The sequence below is a fragment of the Panulirus ornatus genome, chromosome 58, assembly GCF_036320965.1.
Source record: "Panulirus ornatus isolate Po-2019 chromosome 58, ASM3632096v1, whole genome shotgun sequence".
Lineage (NCBI taxonomy): Eukaryota > Metazoa > Arthropoda > Malacostraca > Decapoda > Palinuridae > Panulirus > Panulirus ornatus.
In genome coordinates, this window is record NC_092281.1 from 10548497 (window position 1) to 10564718 (window position 16222).

The 16222-nt window shown below is 48.0% G+C and overlaps 1 protein-coding gene and 1 long non-coding RNA gene across 3 annotated transcripts in view; one reads left to right on the forward strand and one right to left on the reverse strand.

Moving 5' to 3' along the window:
- Positions 1 to 4272: 4272 nt before the first annotated feature.
- LOC139766929 (zwei Ig domain protein zig-8-like) overlaps positions 4273 to 16222 on the reverse strand; it is a 41744-nt gene continuing 29794 nt past the window's right edge. Inside the window, exons 3-7 of one of the 2 annotated variants that reach the window (XM_071695980.1) lie at positions 13362 to 13543; positions 12366 to 12576; positions 9051 to 9172; positions 6786 to 6954; positions 4273 to 5486 (exon numbers count right to left, since the gene is read on the reverse strand). In XM_071695980.1, the coding sequence (XP_071552081.1) occupies positions 5155 to 5486; positions 6786 to 6954; positions 9051 to 9172; positions 12366 to 12576; positions 13362 to 13543 (1016 nt within the window). In that variant the 3' untranslated portion in view covers positions 4273 to 5154. Of the gene's footprint in view, positions 5487 to 6785; positions 6955 to 9050; positions 9179 to 12365; positions 12577 to 13361; positions 13544 to 16222 lie in introns of both variants that reach the window. The other variant, XM_071695979.1, reaches the window with a different exon arrangement.
- LOC139766930 (uncharacterized) lies at positions 6974 to 12358 on the forward strand. The gene is made up of 3 exons (XR_011716973.1): positions 6974 to 8713; positions 9001 to 10085; positions 10259 to 12358. It is a non-coding gene; the product is annotated as an uncharacterized lncRNA (long non-coding RNA).

Consider the following 16222-nt stretch of genomic DNA (forward strand, 5'->3'; position numbering starts at 1 on the left):
CTTGGTGGAAAAGGTAAAACATGTAACCACAAAGGGAAGTTGTAAGATATTTACATTTACAGGGGATTAAATGCATATGTAACCACAAAGGGAAGTTGTAAGATATTTACATTTACAGGGGATTAAATGCATATGTAACCACATAGGGAAGTTGTAAGATATTTACATTTACAGGGGCTTAAATGCATATGTAACCACAAAGGGAAGTTGTAAGATATTTACATTTACAGGGGATTAAATGCATATGCCCCCAGTAATGGCTACGTGTGTATAAAGGTGGACTGCAGTTTAATGGTGGAACTGATCCTGTCAGACAGTCGGTAGGATAAACTGAGTGTGTTGACTAGCGGGAGAATGGCTGACTGTGGTAACATCCAATCAACAACAGCAGTTTATCCATACAGTCGAGTGTGTTCAGTAGAGTGCGTGTCATGAAGTGGTGATGTAGAAAGAGTGTGTGTTAAGTGGTGACAAAGCGCAGGTATAAACAGCTTGTGTAAACTAGTGAGGAAATGGAAAAAATGTTGTGTGATGAGAGAATGAATCATAAACAGCGTATAGTTGGTTTATTAGGTGACTGTTATTGTCAGAGAATCGCAGTATAAACTGCCCTGTAGACTGGGTGGTGGAAGGTGACAGCGTGGAATAACTGTCTCTTGTCATATAAATGACAGTATAAGTGTCAGTATGATCAGCGTTCACGGGTGTGGAAGCTGGTACCTGTGGTGGCCAGTGACTGGATTAGATCGCTACAGTCACTTGAGTGGGCTCCGCCCCTCCTCTCTTCTGCAACTACTAGATAGAACGAAGTGGAATGCTGCTGTATACAAGGGGGCGACGTGTGGGCAAAATCAGGAATATGAAGCGGCTGTGGTTACCGTGGTGTGGTCTATAGGGCTTGGCTGTGGATAAAAGGGTCTTTTGCTTGGGTACGTTCATACATGACAGCAAAGCAGTGAGGAAGAAAATTGGCCAGTTCAGACCAAGTCAAGGCCAAGAATTGTTTTAGATACGTTATCATCTGCACCAAGTGATTATTTCTGGAGGCGCCCGTCCCCGGTGCTCGCATCTCATCCTCCACGTCCTCCTGCAGTGTTGTCAATAGGGAGGAAGATGTTAGTTTCAGGGCTAGACAAAATTCCTGCAGGCACCATAAAGGCCTCGGGAGCGGGAGTAAATTGGTCGTTAGCCAAGGTCAGGGGGTGACATGTTACACCCGAGGCTGCCTTGTTATCTCCCGCTGACAAGCGAGAGACTTCAAGGATAATCTGTGAGACCCACAGTTACCAAGAGACTTGTCTCTCTCTCTCTCTCTCTCTCTCTCTCTCTCTCTCTCTCTGGGGAGAACAATAGGGAGTAAGACCCACAGTTACCAGGAATCTCAGGGTTGGATCTCGTGTCTCTCTGGGGTGAAGGATTGGAAGTAAAGTTTGGATTGTGGATGTCGTTTTCCAGCCTCTAAAGTGGCGGTGAAATGTGGCCAAAAGCGTTATACAGTGGAGGAGGAGCGGCGCACTAAGTGGGAGACTTGTGTCTGGTGATGGATTTTTTTTTTTTTTTTTTTTTGAGTGGGAAGTTTGAGGCGTTTTGAGGAAGATGTTTTGGAGATGGAGAGAAGAAGTTCATATCACGGCCCTAGCTAGACCAGACCATCCAGACGACCGTCAGACTACCAGACCACCAAGACCAGACCATCCAGACGACCGTCAGACTACCAGACCATCAAGACCAGACCATCCAGACGACCGTCAGACTACCAGACCACCAAGACCAGACCATCCAGACGACCGTCAGACTACCAGACCACCAAGACCAGACCATCCAGACGACCAGATCGTACGACCAGTTTTTGGGAAGGAGACTTCTTTTTTTTTTTATTGGGACCTTGATTACTTTGGAGTTTCTAAGATACTGGAGGATATGGTTATGCCAAACATGATTTTATTTTCTAAGTTATGACTGTGGGACTAAGTGTAGTGGTTTGAGACTGAGTGCTTGTCAGGGTTCCTGCTCCCCCCCATCCCAAGATGCTGCACAGGTCTGAGTTGAGGGAGGGAATACGACGAGTGTGAGAAAAGGAGCAGGTATTGGAGTGAGGAAGGAATAGGGGCGGGAGGCGAGGATGGGTGGCTTGATGGTATGTGGAGTGGAGTGACCGGCGTAGGAGTGAACAAGGTCATATGTTGATAAGTTTAATTATGAAGAGAAGAAAAGGTGTGTGTTGTGTGTGTGTGTGTGTGTGTGTGTGTTGTGTGTGTGTGTGTGTGTGTTGTGTGTGTTTTGTGTTGTGTGTGTGTGTTTCACGTTTACAAGAGAATAAAACTACAACCAACGTCTTTTAAGAAAATGTGAAGGTTATGGGGTCAGAATGTGTGATCCAGATCAAGTCTCGGTCACTGCTAGCCAGTTTCACCCCCCCCCCCCCTCCCCACACACACACACACACACACACACACGCGCACTCTCTCTCTCTCTCTCTCTCTCTCTCTCTCTCTCTCTCTCTCTCTCTCTCTCTCCCGTGCCACAAAACTCGAGACCAACACCAAAGCTTTTCATCATCGTACAGTTACGTGGATCAGAACTTTGACGATCTGGCGAAATTATATTTTGGGAGGGGGATTTGCATGAAGGAGAGAGAGAGAGAGAGAGAGAGAGAGAGAGAGAGAGAGAGAGAGAGAGAGAGAGAGAGAGAGAGAATATGTATACATATGGTATGAGCCTCAAGCAAGATATCACAGACCAGGGTCACCTTCCTCACACACCTGAGGAAGCTGATCAGTGTCTATCTAGTGTCTGCATGACTGTCGTGCCTTCTACTCCCCTGACAGTGGTGTACGGACAGTGCCAGAGAGATGCCACGTGCCACAAACGTCTCGTTGAACACCACTCCATCTCCCTGCAGAAGGCCTGGATCCTTGCACTAAGCTCGACCAACAAGCAGTGAAAGATGGTATGTGATCTCATATGTTACTTGTTTCCTGTTCGTTTTGGGTCCAGTTCCAGGTCCAGGTAGCTGGAAAATAAGCTAAATGGATATCCTTCCAGTTTTTATTTTTTTTTTCTCGAGTTGAAAGGATTTTGAGGAGTTTGTTGGAGGGTTCTTGGGAGTGTTACTGGAGGGAAGGGTTGTGGGAGTTGAAGACTTTAGAAGGAGTGTGTTGGAGGGTTTTTATGAGTGTTGACTGAAGGAACTTTGTTTTATGAGTTGAAGGTTTTGGAAGGGCTTTCTTCAAGGGTTCTTGGACGTTGCAGTGATCAAGAAAATGTGAGGAAAACACGATACAGAAGGAGGAGGAGGATCGTAGAGATCCTGAGACTCAACACTGTTGCTCTGTCCTTGTGCAGCAGTTTCGTGATTGTGTGTCATAACCAATGTGTTATATCCAAGATTAACGTTACCTTCGTTGTCTTATGCAGCACTGAATGGTATCTGATTGTAAGGGTCGCTATGTGTTTTTGAGAAACCAATCAAAATCATATGTACTATCAGTCACAGGAGGTTCTTGAATAGAATACAGGACTGAATAGGTTGTATTAGGACTGACTAGGTTGTATTAGATCTCTCTATCCCTATGTACCTGTCTTGTCTTTAATTTTCTATATGTCTATCTATCTACTTATCTAACTAGGAGTGAATAGGTTGTATTAGATCTCTCTATACCTATGTCCCTGTCTATGTCTTTATTTAATTTTCTATACGTCTATCTATCTACTCATCTATCTATCTTTCTTCCTCATGGTAGCATTGTGATTCAGAGGTTGTGTTGTAAGTCGACCACATCATCATAACTCCGAAAAAGGGTCTGTTGAGGAGTAACAGAAGACATTGTCCTCAACATTACGTCTGTGATCCCATATCTGAGTGGATAACACTTACCACAGAACTGCGGAGGGATGAGAAAAACATCCACCTAAAGATTCTGGAAAAGGGAACAATACTTACACTGTTATACAGGCTTATTACTGTCGTCTCCTTCTTCCTTCTGATATTCTTCATTCTATGAAGTTCTTCTATCTTACCTTCACTTCCTTCCTCCTTCTTGGTGATTCTTCCTTCATCCCTAAGGTCGAGACAAACAATAAGCTGAGAGGGCAGGTTGTGTGGACAGTGTCTCGCTCGATATGCTGAGAGGTTTGGGACTGTGACCTGGGACTTGTGGCCTGCGGAGAGGTTTTGGATCTGTGACCTGGGACTTGTGACCTGCTGAGAGGTTTTGGATCTGTGACCTGGGACTTTGGGAAGCGTAACGGGACTCAATAACAAGACTGTCAGCCACGTACATATTTATTATACGAACAACATAACATTGTGTCACATTACTAGAGTAACCTGCCAGGTCGGTTGTGACCTGCGTGACCCCCTGACCCCCGTCCCAACCAACAGCCTCACTCAGGTCGTACGTTCTCCAAGGCAAAACCTGTCGCGTCCGTGTTTGCCTTGGAACGGTCGTTGGTTCGCTGTGACCTGACCTGTAGAAGAGGAGGAGGTGGTAGTGGTGGTAGAGGGGTGGTCAGGTCAAGTCTGTCCTCAGCTCAGGTCATCTTCGTTTCCCATCCAGATGCAGGAAGGGTTGTGTTCACTTCAGGAACAATGTGACGTGAGAACAGATCACCAAGGCCGAGTAGTAGGTGGCTTCAAGTCAGCCACCTGCTCCGGCCGTGTTAGGAAAAAAAAAAAGACACATACACACACACACTCTCTTCTCTCTTTCTTTCTTTCTTATTTTTTTTCCACCGTCATAAAAAATAGGCTAACTATGTTGTTTTCGTGTGAATCGCACACGATTAATATACACATGGAAGGCTAAGACACAGAGAGAGAGGGAAAGAGAGTCACATGAGGGTTGAGAGAATACATTCACACAATTATCTATAATAAGAGACTATCTTCGTCGTTTTTTTTTCTTTAAACTATTTCACTTTTAACAATATGTCTCTCTCTCTCTCTCTCTCTCTCTCTCTCTCTCCAACGTCGTCCCGTTGTGTCATTTGTCTGGAGGTAAAAAAACTATAACATACGCGTTTGAGCTGACCCACAACGTCATCGGAGACTAACGGCCCTTTAGCCTCTAAGGGTTAGGAAACTGGAAGGCACATAAATTTCACATCTAAACATACTTTTGGTCACATGGGTTCAGTCCGAGGCTGGCCGGGTCACGTGGACGTCATGACAGACTGTGACACGCCTGACAGTCCCGGACACGTGACAGTCATGATGATGATGGTGATGGTTGTGTGGCGTGGGAGGAGTCCGGGAGTGAGGGTGGGTGCTGGAGAGGAGGAGGCCTCCTCCTCCTCCTCCCTGACCAGAGTGGTGAAGGCTGGACGAGGAGGAGTCAGACAGCTGGGGTTGACGCTGAGGAAGGTGATGACGACTACTATGGCCAGCAGGAGGAGGAGGAGGGAGGAGCCCGAGTGAGGGCAGTGGTGTGAGGAGACCCCAGCAGACGTGCCGTTCTTGTGGTGGATGGCGGCAGGATGCTCGTCTGGGGGGAGAGAAACACGAAGAGAAAAACATCACGACATGGAGGACAGACAACTGCTCAGCACCCAAGTAAACTTTATAGCTATAGGAAACTACAAGTTACCTGTGATCTACCAGTATAATCATACTTGGAAAGAAGACCTATACTCCATAAATAGAATCGTACTCCAAGAGCAACAGAATCAGAGTATAAAACTTCTGGTTACCACAGAGGATAATGCTCAGACTATAGGTGAAACAAACCCTGGCCATCGTACAGTTGCTCTCCTCTGCCAACTCGAGATATAACCAAGTCTTTACGTTATAAAGAGAGAATATATTGCCATGTGTGGCGAGCCATTACCAGAAGCTAAGAGCATCATCACTCTGCTTAATTAGTACAGGAGAGAAAAAATAAGTTGTAACCTTTTTTTTTTTTGGTGGGGGGTTTTAATTGGTGTTGTTGGCCTTTTCCAAAAGGCTCGTTCAGCTGCTAATCACCCTCATTCCCGTGTACATCTCTCCCTCACCCTACCCTCCTGTCCTGGCATACACATGGTATACTGGTAATGGTAAACACTCGAGGCTTTCAGGAAACACCCAGTGAGGCTTATCCTGTGTTGCAGGACAGAAGACATGCCATATGTACTGACTGCAGGACACGAGAGACTCGCATCTGTGTCGACCAAGGTCAGCTGTGTTACATGACAGAAGAGAGGCACATCTGTGTCGACCAAGGTCAGCTGTGTTACATGACAGAAGAGAGGCACATCTGTGTCGACCAAGGTCAGCTGTGTTGCATGACAGAAGAGAGGCACATCTGTGTCGACCAAGGTCAGCTGTGTTACATGACAGAAGAGAGGCACATCTGTGTCGACCAAGGTCAGCTGTGTTGCATGACAGAAGAGAGGCACATCTGTGTCGACCAAGGTCAGCTGTGTTGCATGACAGAAGAGAGGCACATCTGTGTCGACCAAGGTCAGTTCTGAGTTGATATACCTCACCAGATGTCAGAAATGACGCTCCCTAACGCATAAAATAAACTAGACAATTTGCTTCATGAATTTTGAATATGTTGCTATGAATATATTATATCTACACACGTGGAGCCTAAATCAAAAGTGGAATTGGGTTACCGTTTTCATAAAAGAGAAGGTATTGGGAATACGATAACCAAAAATGGCACATATTTCTTGGATTAATATGCTGAAATCAATATCGCCATATGACAGGGGCGCAGGACGTGACCCTCGATGCAGGACAAGGGCGCAGGACGTGACCCTTGACGCAGGACACCAGGGATCACTCGACGATTACTTACTTGGGATGATATGGACCATGATGTGGTGAGGGTCGGCGTTGGCGGGGCGACAGGTGTACCTGCCGGCGTCGCTGACGGTGGCCTTCTGGATGAGCAGCCTGGAGGTGGAGGTGAGGCCGTGCTCCGTGACCACCGTGATGCCTCCCCTCGGCGAGTCGTAGAACAGCAGCTGTGGCCAAGTGGGGGAGAGGAGGAAGGTGGCTGGTTGGTTCATGAGGACGGAAAAACACTCCTCTCTCTCTCTCTCTCTCTCTCTCTCTCTCTCTCTCTCTCTCTCTCTATCTATCTATCTATCTATCTATTTTCTTTTACCCTTCTTTATTTCTTTCCCTCGTGTGTTCTTTCATTAATTTCTCAGCGAGGTAAATAGCTTTACTAAATCGATCCCTAATAATAAGACTACGTCTGTAAAAACCTGTGACATATATCAAGTCAATTGACCTATTGGCTTTTATCTGTAAGGTATAATGATTAATTTGTGATGAATGATATGTCGAGGGCCATCCTGAGGTTGATAAAAGCCAACACAAAATAATCTAACCAATATTAGTGGTACGAAGCTGGAGATGTTCCTCCCTTGATGTGAGGCATCAAAGACGGTGGCTTTATCCTCAAGGAGTAATGATCTCCTGTGTTGAGGGCCCCTTACCTGGCTATGCTGATGAGGGCCCTCTCACCTGGCTCTGGTGATGAGAGGGCCCCTCACCTGACTCTGCTGATGAGGGACCCCTCACCTGGCTCTGCTGGTGAGGGGCCCTCTCACCTAGCTCTGGTGATGAAGGCCCCTCTCACTTGACTCTGCTGATGAGGGCCCCTCTCACCTGGCTTTGCTGATGAGGGGACCCCCTCACCTGGCTCTGGTGATGAGAGGACCCTCCCATCTAGCTCCGGTAATAAGGGATCCTCAACTGAATCATCTCCTGTGAATCTTACCTGGGTCTTAAGACGTGGGATTCCCCTCTCCGGCGATGGATGAGTCCCTCTCTCTCTCCCCCACGCTGTAGCCTCCATCCACAGCGTTACTTACCTTCCCACAGACGATCTTTAAAACTCCCTCCAAGCGGCTGTTGCTCCTCCCTTCGTAACACACGCCTCTCTCTCAGTTCCATCTTTCAGGGAGAAAGTCTCCCTGAGTGGCTAATCTCCCTTCCTCTTGTGACTATCGTCTCTCCTTTCTCTCTCTCTCCCTAGGGCAACTACAACCTCCTCTCCCTAGGTAACTCTAAGCTCGCCCTGGCTAACTACAACCTCTCCCTGGCGTGAGCAACAACAGCTCTTCCTGGGTGAATATTAAACCCCTCCCTGAGTGGCTCTTGCCAATATATGGATGACACTCCTAATTCCTGTGACTCTTCATGCCCTTGTTTGACCTCACCTCTCCTGGATGAACCACGCTTCACCTACAAGGTCACAAGTCGGCCGTCGTCTCCGGCGTGCCTGCTCGTATAATGAGGTCAACCCATCGTTACTGACATGCCTCTGGGGCCAGGAAGCTCGCCCACGACTCCACAAAAGATCCCTTCTTAGGAACGCGAGTGGAAATTTTAGCTCAGCAGATCTGACAGATGTATTCAGGACGCTAAGTGAATGCAGTGATTCACGTGGTGGGTTCTCCCTCACGCTAAGTGAAGTTATGATGACCCCGAATCAAAAGTTCGAAGTGAACGGGGAAGGAAGTGTGTCGCAAACACGGACTACCGTTCCATCTAGAGTTATACGACGCTGAAATGATTGCGTGCGTTCACGAGGGAACTAGATTAATATATAATGAATTTTAGTCATCCCTGATTCAGTTTGATCGAGAATGAAGGGACAGGAGAAGCATTCATCCCCATCTCTCTTTCCAGAGTGGCGGCTTCATCCATTCCAGCGGCTACGGAGAGAATGGCGTTTTCCCATCGATCATCTTCCTCCACCAGGTTCTCCAGGTAAGTACAGTCATAGACTCTCTCTATACTTAATGCTGACGTTCATTCGAAGCTGTTTCCCTGCCGCCTTATAAGCCGGCAGGGAGTGGTAGATGGGAGGGAATCTTCTACTATTAATACCTTGTCACCATGAACGTAGATCAGAGATTAAGACGCTAATCCTATCCTTCAGCAGACAGCCACGTCATGGACCATCAAGTCGTCTGTCGCTCCTATCCTCCTACCATGCACGCTTGCCCTGGATACCTGCATGTCCCCGAGGTTAATGACTCTCCTTCTCCCTGCAGACTCTACCTCTCCCTGGGAGCTGGTGTACCGCTCCCTGGGTGTCACTCACCTCGCTCTCGTGGTACCAGAAGATGTAGGGAGGCGGCTCTGGGCTGTGCTTGACGACACACGTCAGGTTGATGGTCGAGCCTGAGTTGATGTAGAGGTCGGGACCGCCCAGCACCTTCGTCTCTGGTTCTGGCAGAAAGATACCACTCAGCCACCTTCTACAGGTACGATATCACTCAGCCACAGGTATGATACCACTCAGCCATCTTCTACAGCTATCACTCAGACACCTTCTACAGGTACGATATCACTCAGCCACCTTCTACAGCTATCACTGAGACACCTTCTACAGGTACGATATTACTCAGTCATCCTCTACTGCTAGGATATCATTCAGTCACCTGCTACAATGAGGATATCACTCAGCCACCTTCTACAGCTCTCATATCATTAAAATACTTATCAAAATATAAGAAAATATAACAATTAGCTTCTAAAGGCATGAAAACATCTAATAAAGTTTTGTCAATAACATTCATGCAGGTTGTGTCAAAATGCTTCCGACATCTAAGATATCAACAAGTCAGCCTGAGAAGGTAAGATAGCAACAGGACATCACCATAAATGACACTGAAAAGAAAAATGACCAAAGTGTAAGACAGCATTATTTTGGCCACGATCGTCCTACACAAGCGCGTCTGGCTGACAGAAGGGTAACTTCCAACCAGATTCTGTGGGTCGGATAACCTTCACGAAGATCAAAAAGGTGACTGCAAGGCCCCCTCGACCTGTGGCGGGTCACATAATACCCCAGCACCGGGGCTAAGCTGACAACGATAGGGTTTCAAGAACTCCTCACGCCAGGGAGAGGAGGTAACTGACGCCTCTCGAACTCCTGAAGAAGGATGAAGTAACACGAGCGTGTGTACGATGCTGGATCGGAGGTAGTACATACGCTGGTGACTGCGATGGTGCGAGAGAGAGAGAGAGACCTCCATCCTTCACAGTGATAAACCTTTCCCTACGTGCCATTTCAGTCATTCTACTCTGTCGTTGTGGCTGGACAATGACAAATGGGACTGAATATATCACGGAGGTGAGACGTGCAGCTCAAGAAATATATATATATATATATATATATATATATATATATATATATATATATATATATATATATATATACATATAGCTGAAACGACAGAGACCACGAAAGGCAATATCCAGGTCGCCGTTCACACCTCTAAACTGTTTCATATTTGCTCATTCTAGATCGCGCGTCAGTCCACACACACACACACACTCGACTCGTCAACGGAGCCAGGGGGTCAGGAGGTGTGTCTGTCTGCTTGGTTGTTTCGAAGACAAATCTACACGCCTCTCACCTCCTTGTAATTAGTGGATATCAAGAAGATCATCAGCGACATCCGGATGGAGTTTGTTGAAAATATGGCCAAATTAACGACAACATGAAGTGAATTAGATTATGAACACACAATAAAAGGTTTGTTTTCTTCAACTGTTTCCCTCCACATCATTTTATGTTTACTGTTCTTGTGTCTAGTACACAGCAGCTCGTGGATTCGATGCCCCAGAGGGATTTTCAGGACTGGCTTAGCTCTGATCATCTCAAGACGGCCACTGTCACCCGTTTGTCCTTTGGACATAAGGGTGAATACACTTTTGAAGTGAATGCACTTTTGAAGAGTGAATGAACTTTCAAACTTATCATTCAGTTCCTCGCATATTATAGCGAGATCTTCAGTGACCTTTCCCTCTGAAGCTTGAAAAGATACTCTTGTAACTTCCTCTCTCCTTGACATACTAAACGCATTCCTTGTTCTCTTTCACCTCTCAGATGTGGTCTGTGTGTAAGTACACTTCCAAGAACCGTCCTGCACTGCAGGTGACACACCAGTGTATCAAGGAAGACCTCTCTTGTATAATATGGGTCACGGATTCCCTCGGTAAACTCTGTCACTACTAACCCATAGCCGTGATGAGGACAGGAGCCTTCATGTATCGCCCTGTGGTAATATATTGATCCGTACTAAGGTCCCTTCACTGGCTATATGACTGGCACTCAGCAGAGCGAGGGACGACACATCAAGGTTATATCCCAAAGTGGTATGTTGACCAGCACGCTGCACGCACCCCTTTGACAGATACACTTCCCATGCGAGTCCATATGCAGTAGACTACATTAGCTGATTATGCATGACGAAGGTTAACGACGCGTCGCTGCTTCTGCCACCCACCCCCAGGCGTGTATGGCACTACCTTGTGATGCGTCATAGACAACCTCCTCATTATGAGCTGAGCACCGTCTCTCATTACATCCTCCATTATCAAGGGGGCGTACTGGTCTCCTAAACACCCCCACACACACTCACTATTACCACCCTATCACAGGAGGGGTCTACACACCCCTTGATCATCGTTACTCTCCCCTGTATCAGGGGGTGTTAGGTGGGGAGAGAAACACAGTCCTCCCCTCTGAAAAAGACTATATAACACCCATCTTCTACGTGGCACTTTCACTTGGCACCCGGAGTTTACGCTCCAGTGCCAGAACACAGGATAGAGAAGGCTGCCTCCTACGTCCTTCAAAACGTGTGACAGGTGAGGCATTCGTAAACTCCATCCTCGCCTCGAAATTCATCGACAATAGATATAGTTCAGTGGTAATATGATGACGCATTGTGATCTACTGGATGGACCAAAGTTTTCACTCTCGTACGAGTTCTAGAAGAACCTGTAGAGAAATTCAAGGAAGGAACTGCTTGGTGTCCTTTAAACCTCATACAAGTGGAGGCCAGGTAGCCTGGGGTCCAGTGGTGACCATGGAACCTAGGGTCCAGGTGGAGGCCAGGTAGCCTGGGGTCCAGTGGTGACCATGGAACCTAGGGTCCAGGTGGAGGCCACGTAGCCTGGGGTCAGACACTGATGGTGAGAGATCCCGGGGGGCCCAAAACAGCCTTGACTGATGTGGTGAGGGCCTGATGTGTGTGTGGCTGGAATGCCAACCACACCCTCCCTTCCAGCCACAACTCACCAACCACAGTGAGGTAAACCCACCGTTACTTACAAACCACAGTGACCCAGACCCAGTATTACTCACTGACCACAGAGAACCAGACCTACTGTTACTCATCAACCACAGCGAACCCGACCCAGCATTACTCACCGACCACAATGAATGAACAAGGCCCAACGCTACTCACCAACCACAATGAACAAGACTCACTGACCACAGTGAGCCAGACCCAGTATTACTCACTGACCACTGTGAGCCAGACCCAACATTACTCACTGACCACAGTGAGCCAGACCCAGTATTACTCACTGACCACAGTGAGCCAGACCCAACGTTACTCACCGACCACAGTGAGCCAGACGACCTTGGACATGGGGGGCGTGGTGGAGATCTGGCACTCGTAAGCTCCGGCGTCCCTGTGTTGGGCGTAGTGGATCTTCAGGAGCCAGTCCTCAGACCCAGGCTGGTGCACGGACTTGAAGCGGTCATCGCTGGTGTAGGTGAAGCGACCAACCGTCAGCAAGTGCAGGTCGCGGCTCCTCATCCACGACACCTGCAGAAGGCGCAGCAGGAGGGACGATCCTCTGTAGTACTAATGTATTGGTTAATTGACACACAGTGATATGAACGTATATGAAGTGATCATTCCATTAAGATAAGTGTACAGGGTAGGGTGGTGAGTGAACACAACCGAGAGAGTCTTTTATCTTAATTCGTTTAGCATAAGGGCTTCTTGAGACGCCCTCTTGAGATAGACTAAGATACAGAGACCACAAGACTCGTATTAAAGCGGTCACTCCTCACCTCGCTGGGCATCGCCCTGCCACCGCCACCTTCCCGTACTTCGACAGAGTTATGAGGGTGGAAGTAGAGGAGTGTAGAGGAACTGGGCGGGGCACAGGGGAGTGGTTAGACCACTGACTCTATAGCCCTACAGCTCCCACTACCTCTGTACCTCGCAGTTCCCACTGGCTATATACCCCACTAACTGTATATCCTCTCAATCCCCACTAGTTCTAAGCTCCACACTATCCACTAACTCTACAACCCTAGACTTCCACTGTCTCTAAGCACCACAAATCTCGCTATTTCTATGACCCTACGTCGAGTTCCCCTTACCTCTATCCCACATACTCCCACTAGCTCTCTCTAACCCCCACTCCCCACCTCCATCATTCCCCAGTGGCTCTAAGCACCACAGTTCCCCCTCTGGCTCTATGATCTTACAAGATCCCAGTGGCTGTAGAATCTCCACATACGAGAGTCACCACCATCCACTCCTGGCTAGTGTGTGTCCTCCTCCTCCTCCTCCTTCCCTCCTCACCACACGGGACCTACCGTCTTGCCACCCAGGTACTGAATACGGCAGTTGAGGACAGCCGTCTTGCCCAGCTGAGCCGTAACGTTCTTGGAGTTGGAGTGGTCTATGCTGGGTCCGCTCAGTGGGATGTACTTCCACGCCACCTCCTCCTGTGTCTCCTCCAGGGCTTTGATAATCTCCGCCTCCGTCCCTCCGTCCACTGGTAGCGCCAACATGCAAGACACGGACGCAGGATTGGCGGAATGCCTACATAGAGATCCACTGTATATAGAGGCAAAGGGTACGAAGGTGAATGTTCAGATGACACAAGGTATCAAGTTTGCTGAGTGTGCCTGGTAAATTGTACGGGGGAGAGAGAGAGAGAGAGAGAGAGAGAGAGAGAGAGAGAGAGAGAGAGAGAGAGAGAGAGAGAGAGAGAGGTAGCTTTCGGAAGGACCTTGAGGTTTCACAAGCCTATAACCTTCTGATATTTAACGAGTAGGATGAACAGAGCGGTGAAATTATCGCTGTAATTAAGACAGACACGGTTGGTAGGGTCGGAGTGCTTCAAAGCATCAGTGGCAGCTTTTCGAATCAAAGTGTCGATCACGTCATTAAGGTATCCGGCATATTCAAGAGTGTCGAGATGTTCTGAGACGTTGTGAACTTTACCACTTTCCAGGCAGCTCCAACCTCTCCACCTTCTTCAGGTAAGTCCTCCTCCTCCTCCTCTGTATTCTCTGCATTTAGCCTAAACTGCATATCAATATGCGGTGCGTGTCTGAAGCAATGTACGGCAGTTGAGCGTTCGAATCAATCGCTCCGTATTCAGCGGGTGTCGGGCCAGCTGCTGCCGAGGGTGAATGAGCCTAACAATCAATCAGTGGCTTCCAGTCTTCCCCCAGCATTCGATCAATAGCTTCCAGTCCTCCCCCAGCATTCGATCAGTGGCTTCCAGTCCTCCCCCAGCATTCGATCAATGGCTTCCAGTCTTCCCCCAGCATTCGATCAATGGCTTCCAGTCTTCCCCCAGCATTCGATCAATGGCTTCCAGTCTTCCCCCAGCACTCGATCAATGGCTTCCAGTCTTCCCCCAGCATTCGATCAATGGCTTCCAGTCTTCCCCCAGCATTCGATCAATGGCTTCCAGTCCTCCCCCAGCATTCGATCAATGGCTTCCAGTCTTCCCCCAGCATTCGATCAATGGCTTCCAGTCTTCCCCCAGCATTCGATCAATGGCTTCCAGTCTTCCCCCAGCATTCGATCAATGGCTTCCAGTCCTCCCCCAGCATTCGATCAATGGTTTCCAGTCCTCCCCCAGCATTCGATCAATGGCTTCCAGTCTTCCCCCAGCATTCGATCAATGGCTTCCAGTCTTCCCCCAGCATTCGATCAATGGCTTCCAGTCTTCCCCCAGCATTCGATCAATGGCTTCCAGTCCTCCCCCAGCATTCGATCAGTGGCTTCCAGTCCTCCCCCAGCATTCGATCAATGGCTTCCAGTCTACCCTCAACATTCGATCAATGGCTTCCAGTCTTCCCCCAGCATTCGATCAATGGCTTCCAGTCTTCCCCCAGCATTCGATCAGTGGCTTCCAGTCTTCCCCCAGCATTCGATCAATGGCTTCCAGTCTTCCCCCAGCATTCGATCAATGGCTTCCAGTCTTCCCCCAGCATTCGATCAATGGCTTCCAGTCTTCCCCCAGCATTCGATCAATGGCTTCCAGTCTTCCCCCAGCATTCGATCAATGGCTTCCAGTCTACCCTCAACATTCGATCAATGGCTTCCAGTCTTCCCCCAGCATTCGATCAATGGCTTCCAGTCTTCCCCCAGCATTCGATCAATGGCTTCCAGTCTTCCCCCAGCATTCGATCAATGGCTTCCAGTCTTCCCATTCACCTCACGATACTCGGAGGTAACGACAATACACACACACTCCATCCGCCACTACTTCACCACCGGCAATACACTATACGAAGTTCTACGAGGCAGCCTAAGCTCTCGATGCGGGGGTTCCATGGAGCACCTGAAACCATTCTCTTCGTGACCTTGGTCACGTAAGACGTATCGTGGACTAGACCTCGGGCGATGATACCGTTTTCTTTACCACCATTCAAACTAACCCTCTCGTGCTATTACCATCTTCTTTACCGGCGTCTAGGGTAAACAGTCTTAAAAAACGAAGTCTGCAAGGGGATGATATTATAGGCAACTCGCTCTTTCTCCCTTTCTCTCTCCTCTTTCTCCCTCAATCCCTAATAACATCACTAACGCCTTTGCCATGGAGCTCGCCCCAGACCTCGTACATTGGCAGCCTAGGACTATACATAATATTCGTGTCACCCACGAGACGTATACAACCTCACAATGGATCATTCTAAACTGGAAAGCTAACGGAAGAAACAACGCCAAAATAAACACACTCGTCACAAGGGCAACTTAAAAGAATGGGAGTGAAAGTGTTGAAAAGAATAGAAAGATGATCGAAAACAGAGAGGAACAGAGACGAAAAGTGTAGAAAAATGGTGAATGGTTTCCAAAGGAGGATCGAGGGCCCGGGCTCACAAAAGAGAGTCATAATGTGGCGTATAAACGATTCCATTCAGTGTATCTGAGAGCAGGAGAAAGAGGCTTGAATGCCAGATGACTGTGTGCCATGACTGGACTGTATAGATCAGAGTATTGGACTCTCTAAAATCACTTCCGAGACGTAAGGCTTCAGAGGTAATCGAACATATATGCCACAAATGACGTGTGATACGGTCACAAAAAATACTGAAATATTAACGCTTTTCGGGATTACAGTTGTGAACCAGACTGGCAGTATGAAACATATACAACCAATGCATGGGAAGACTAAACAAGGCGACACACAGTTCTTACTGATCTGGAAATGAAT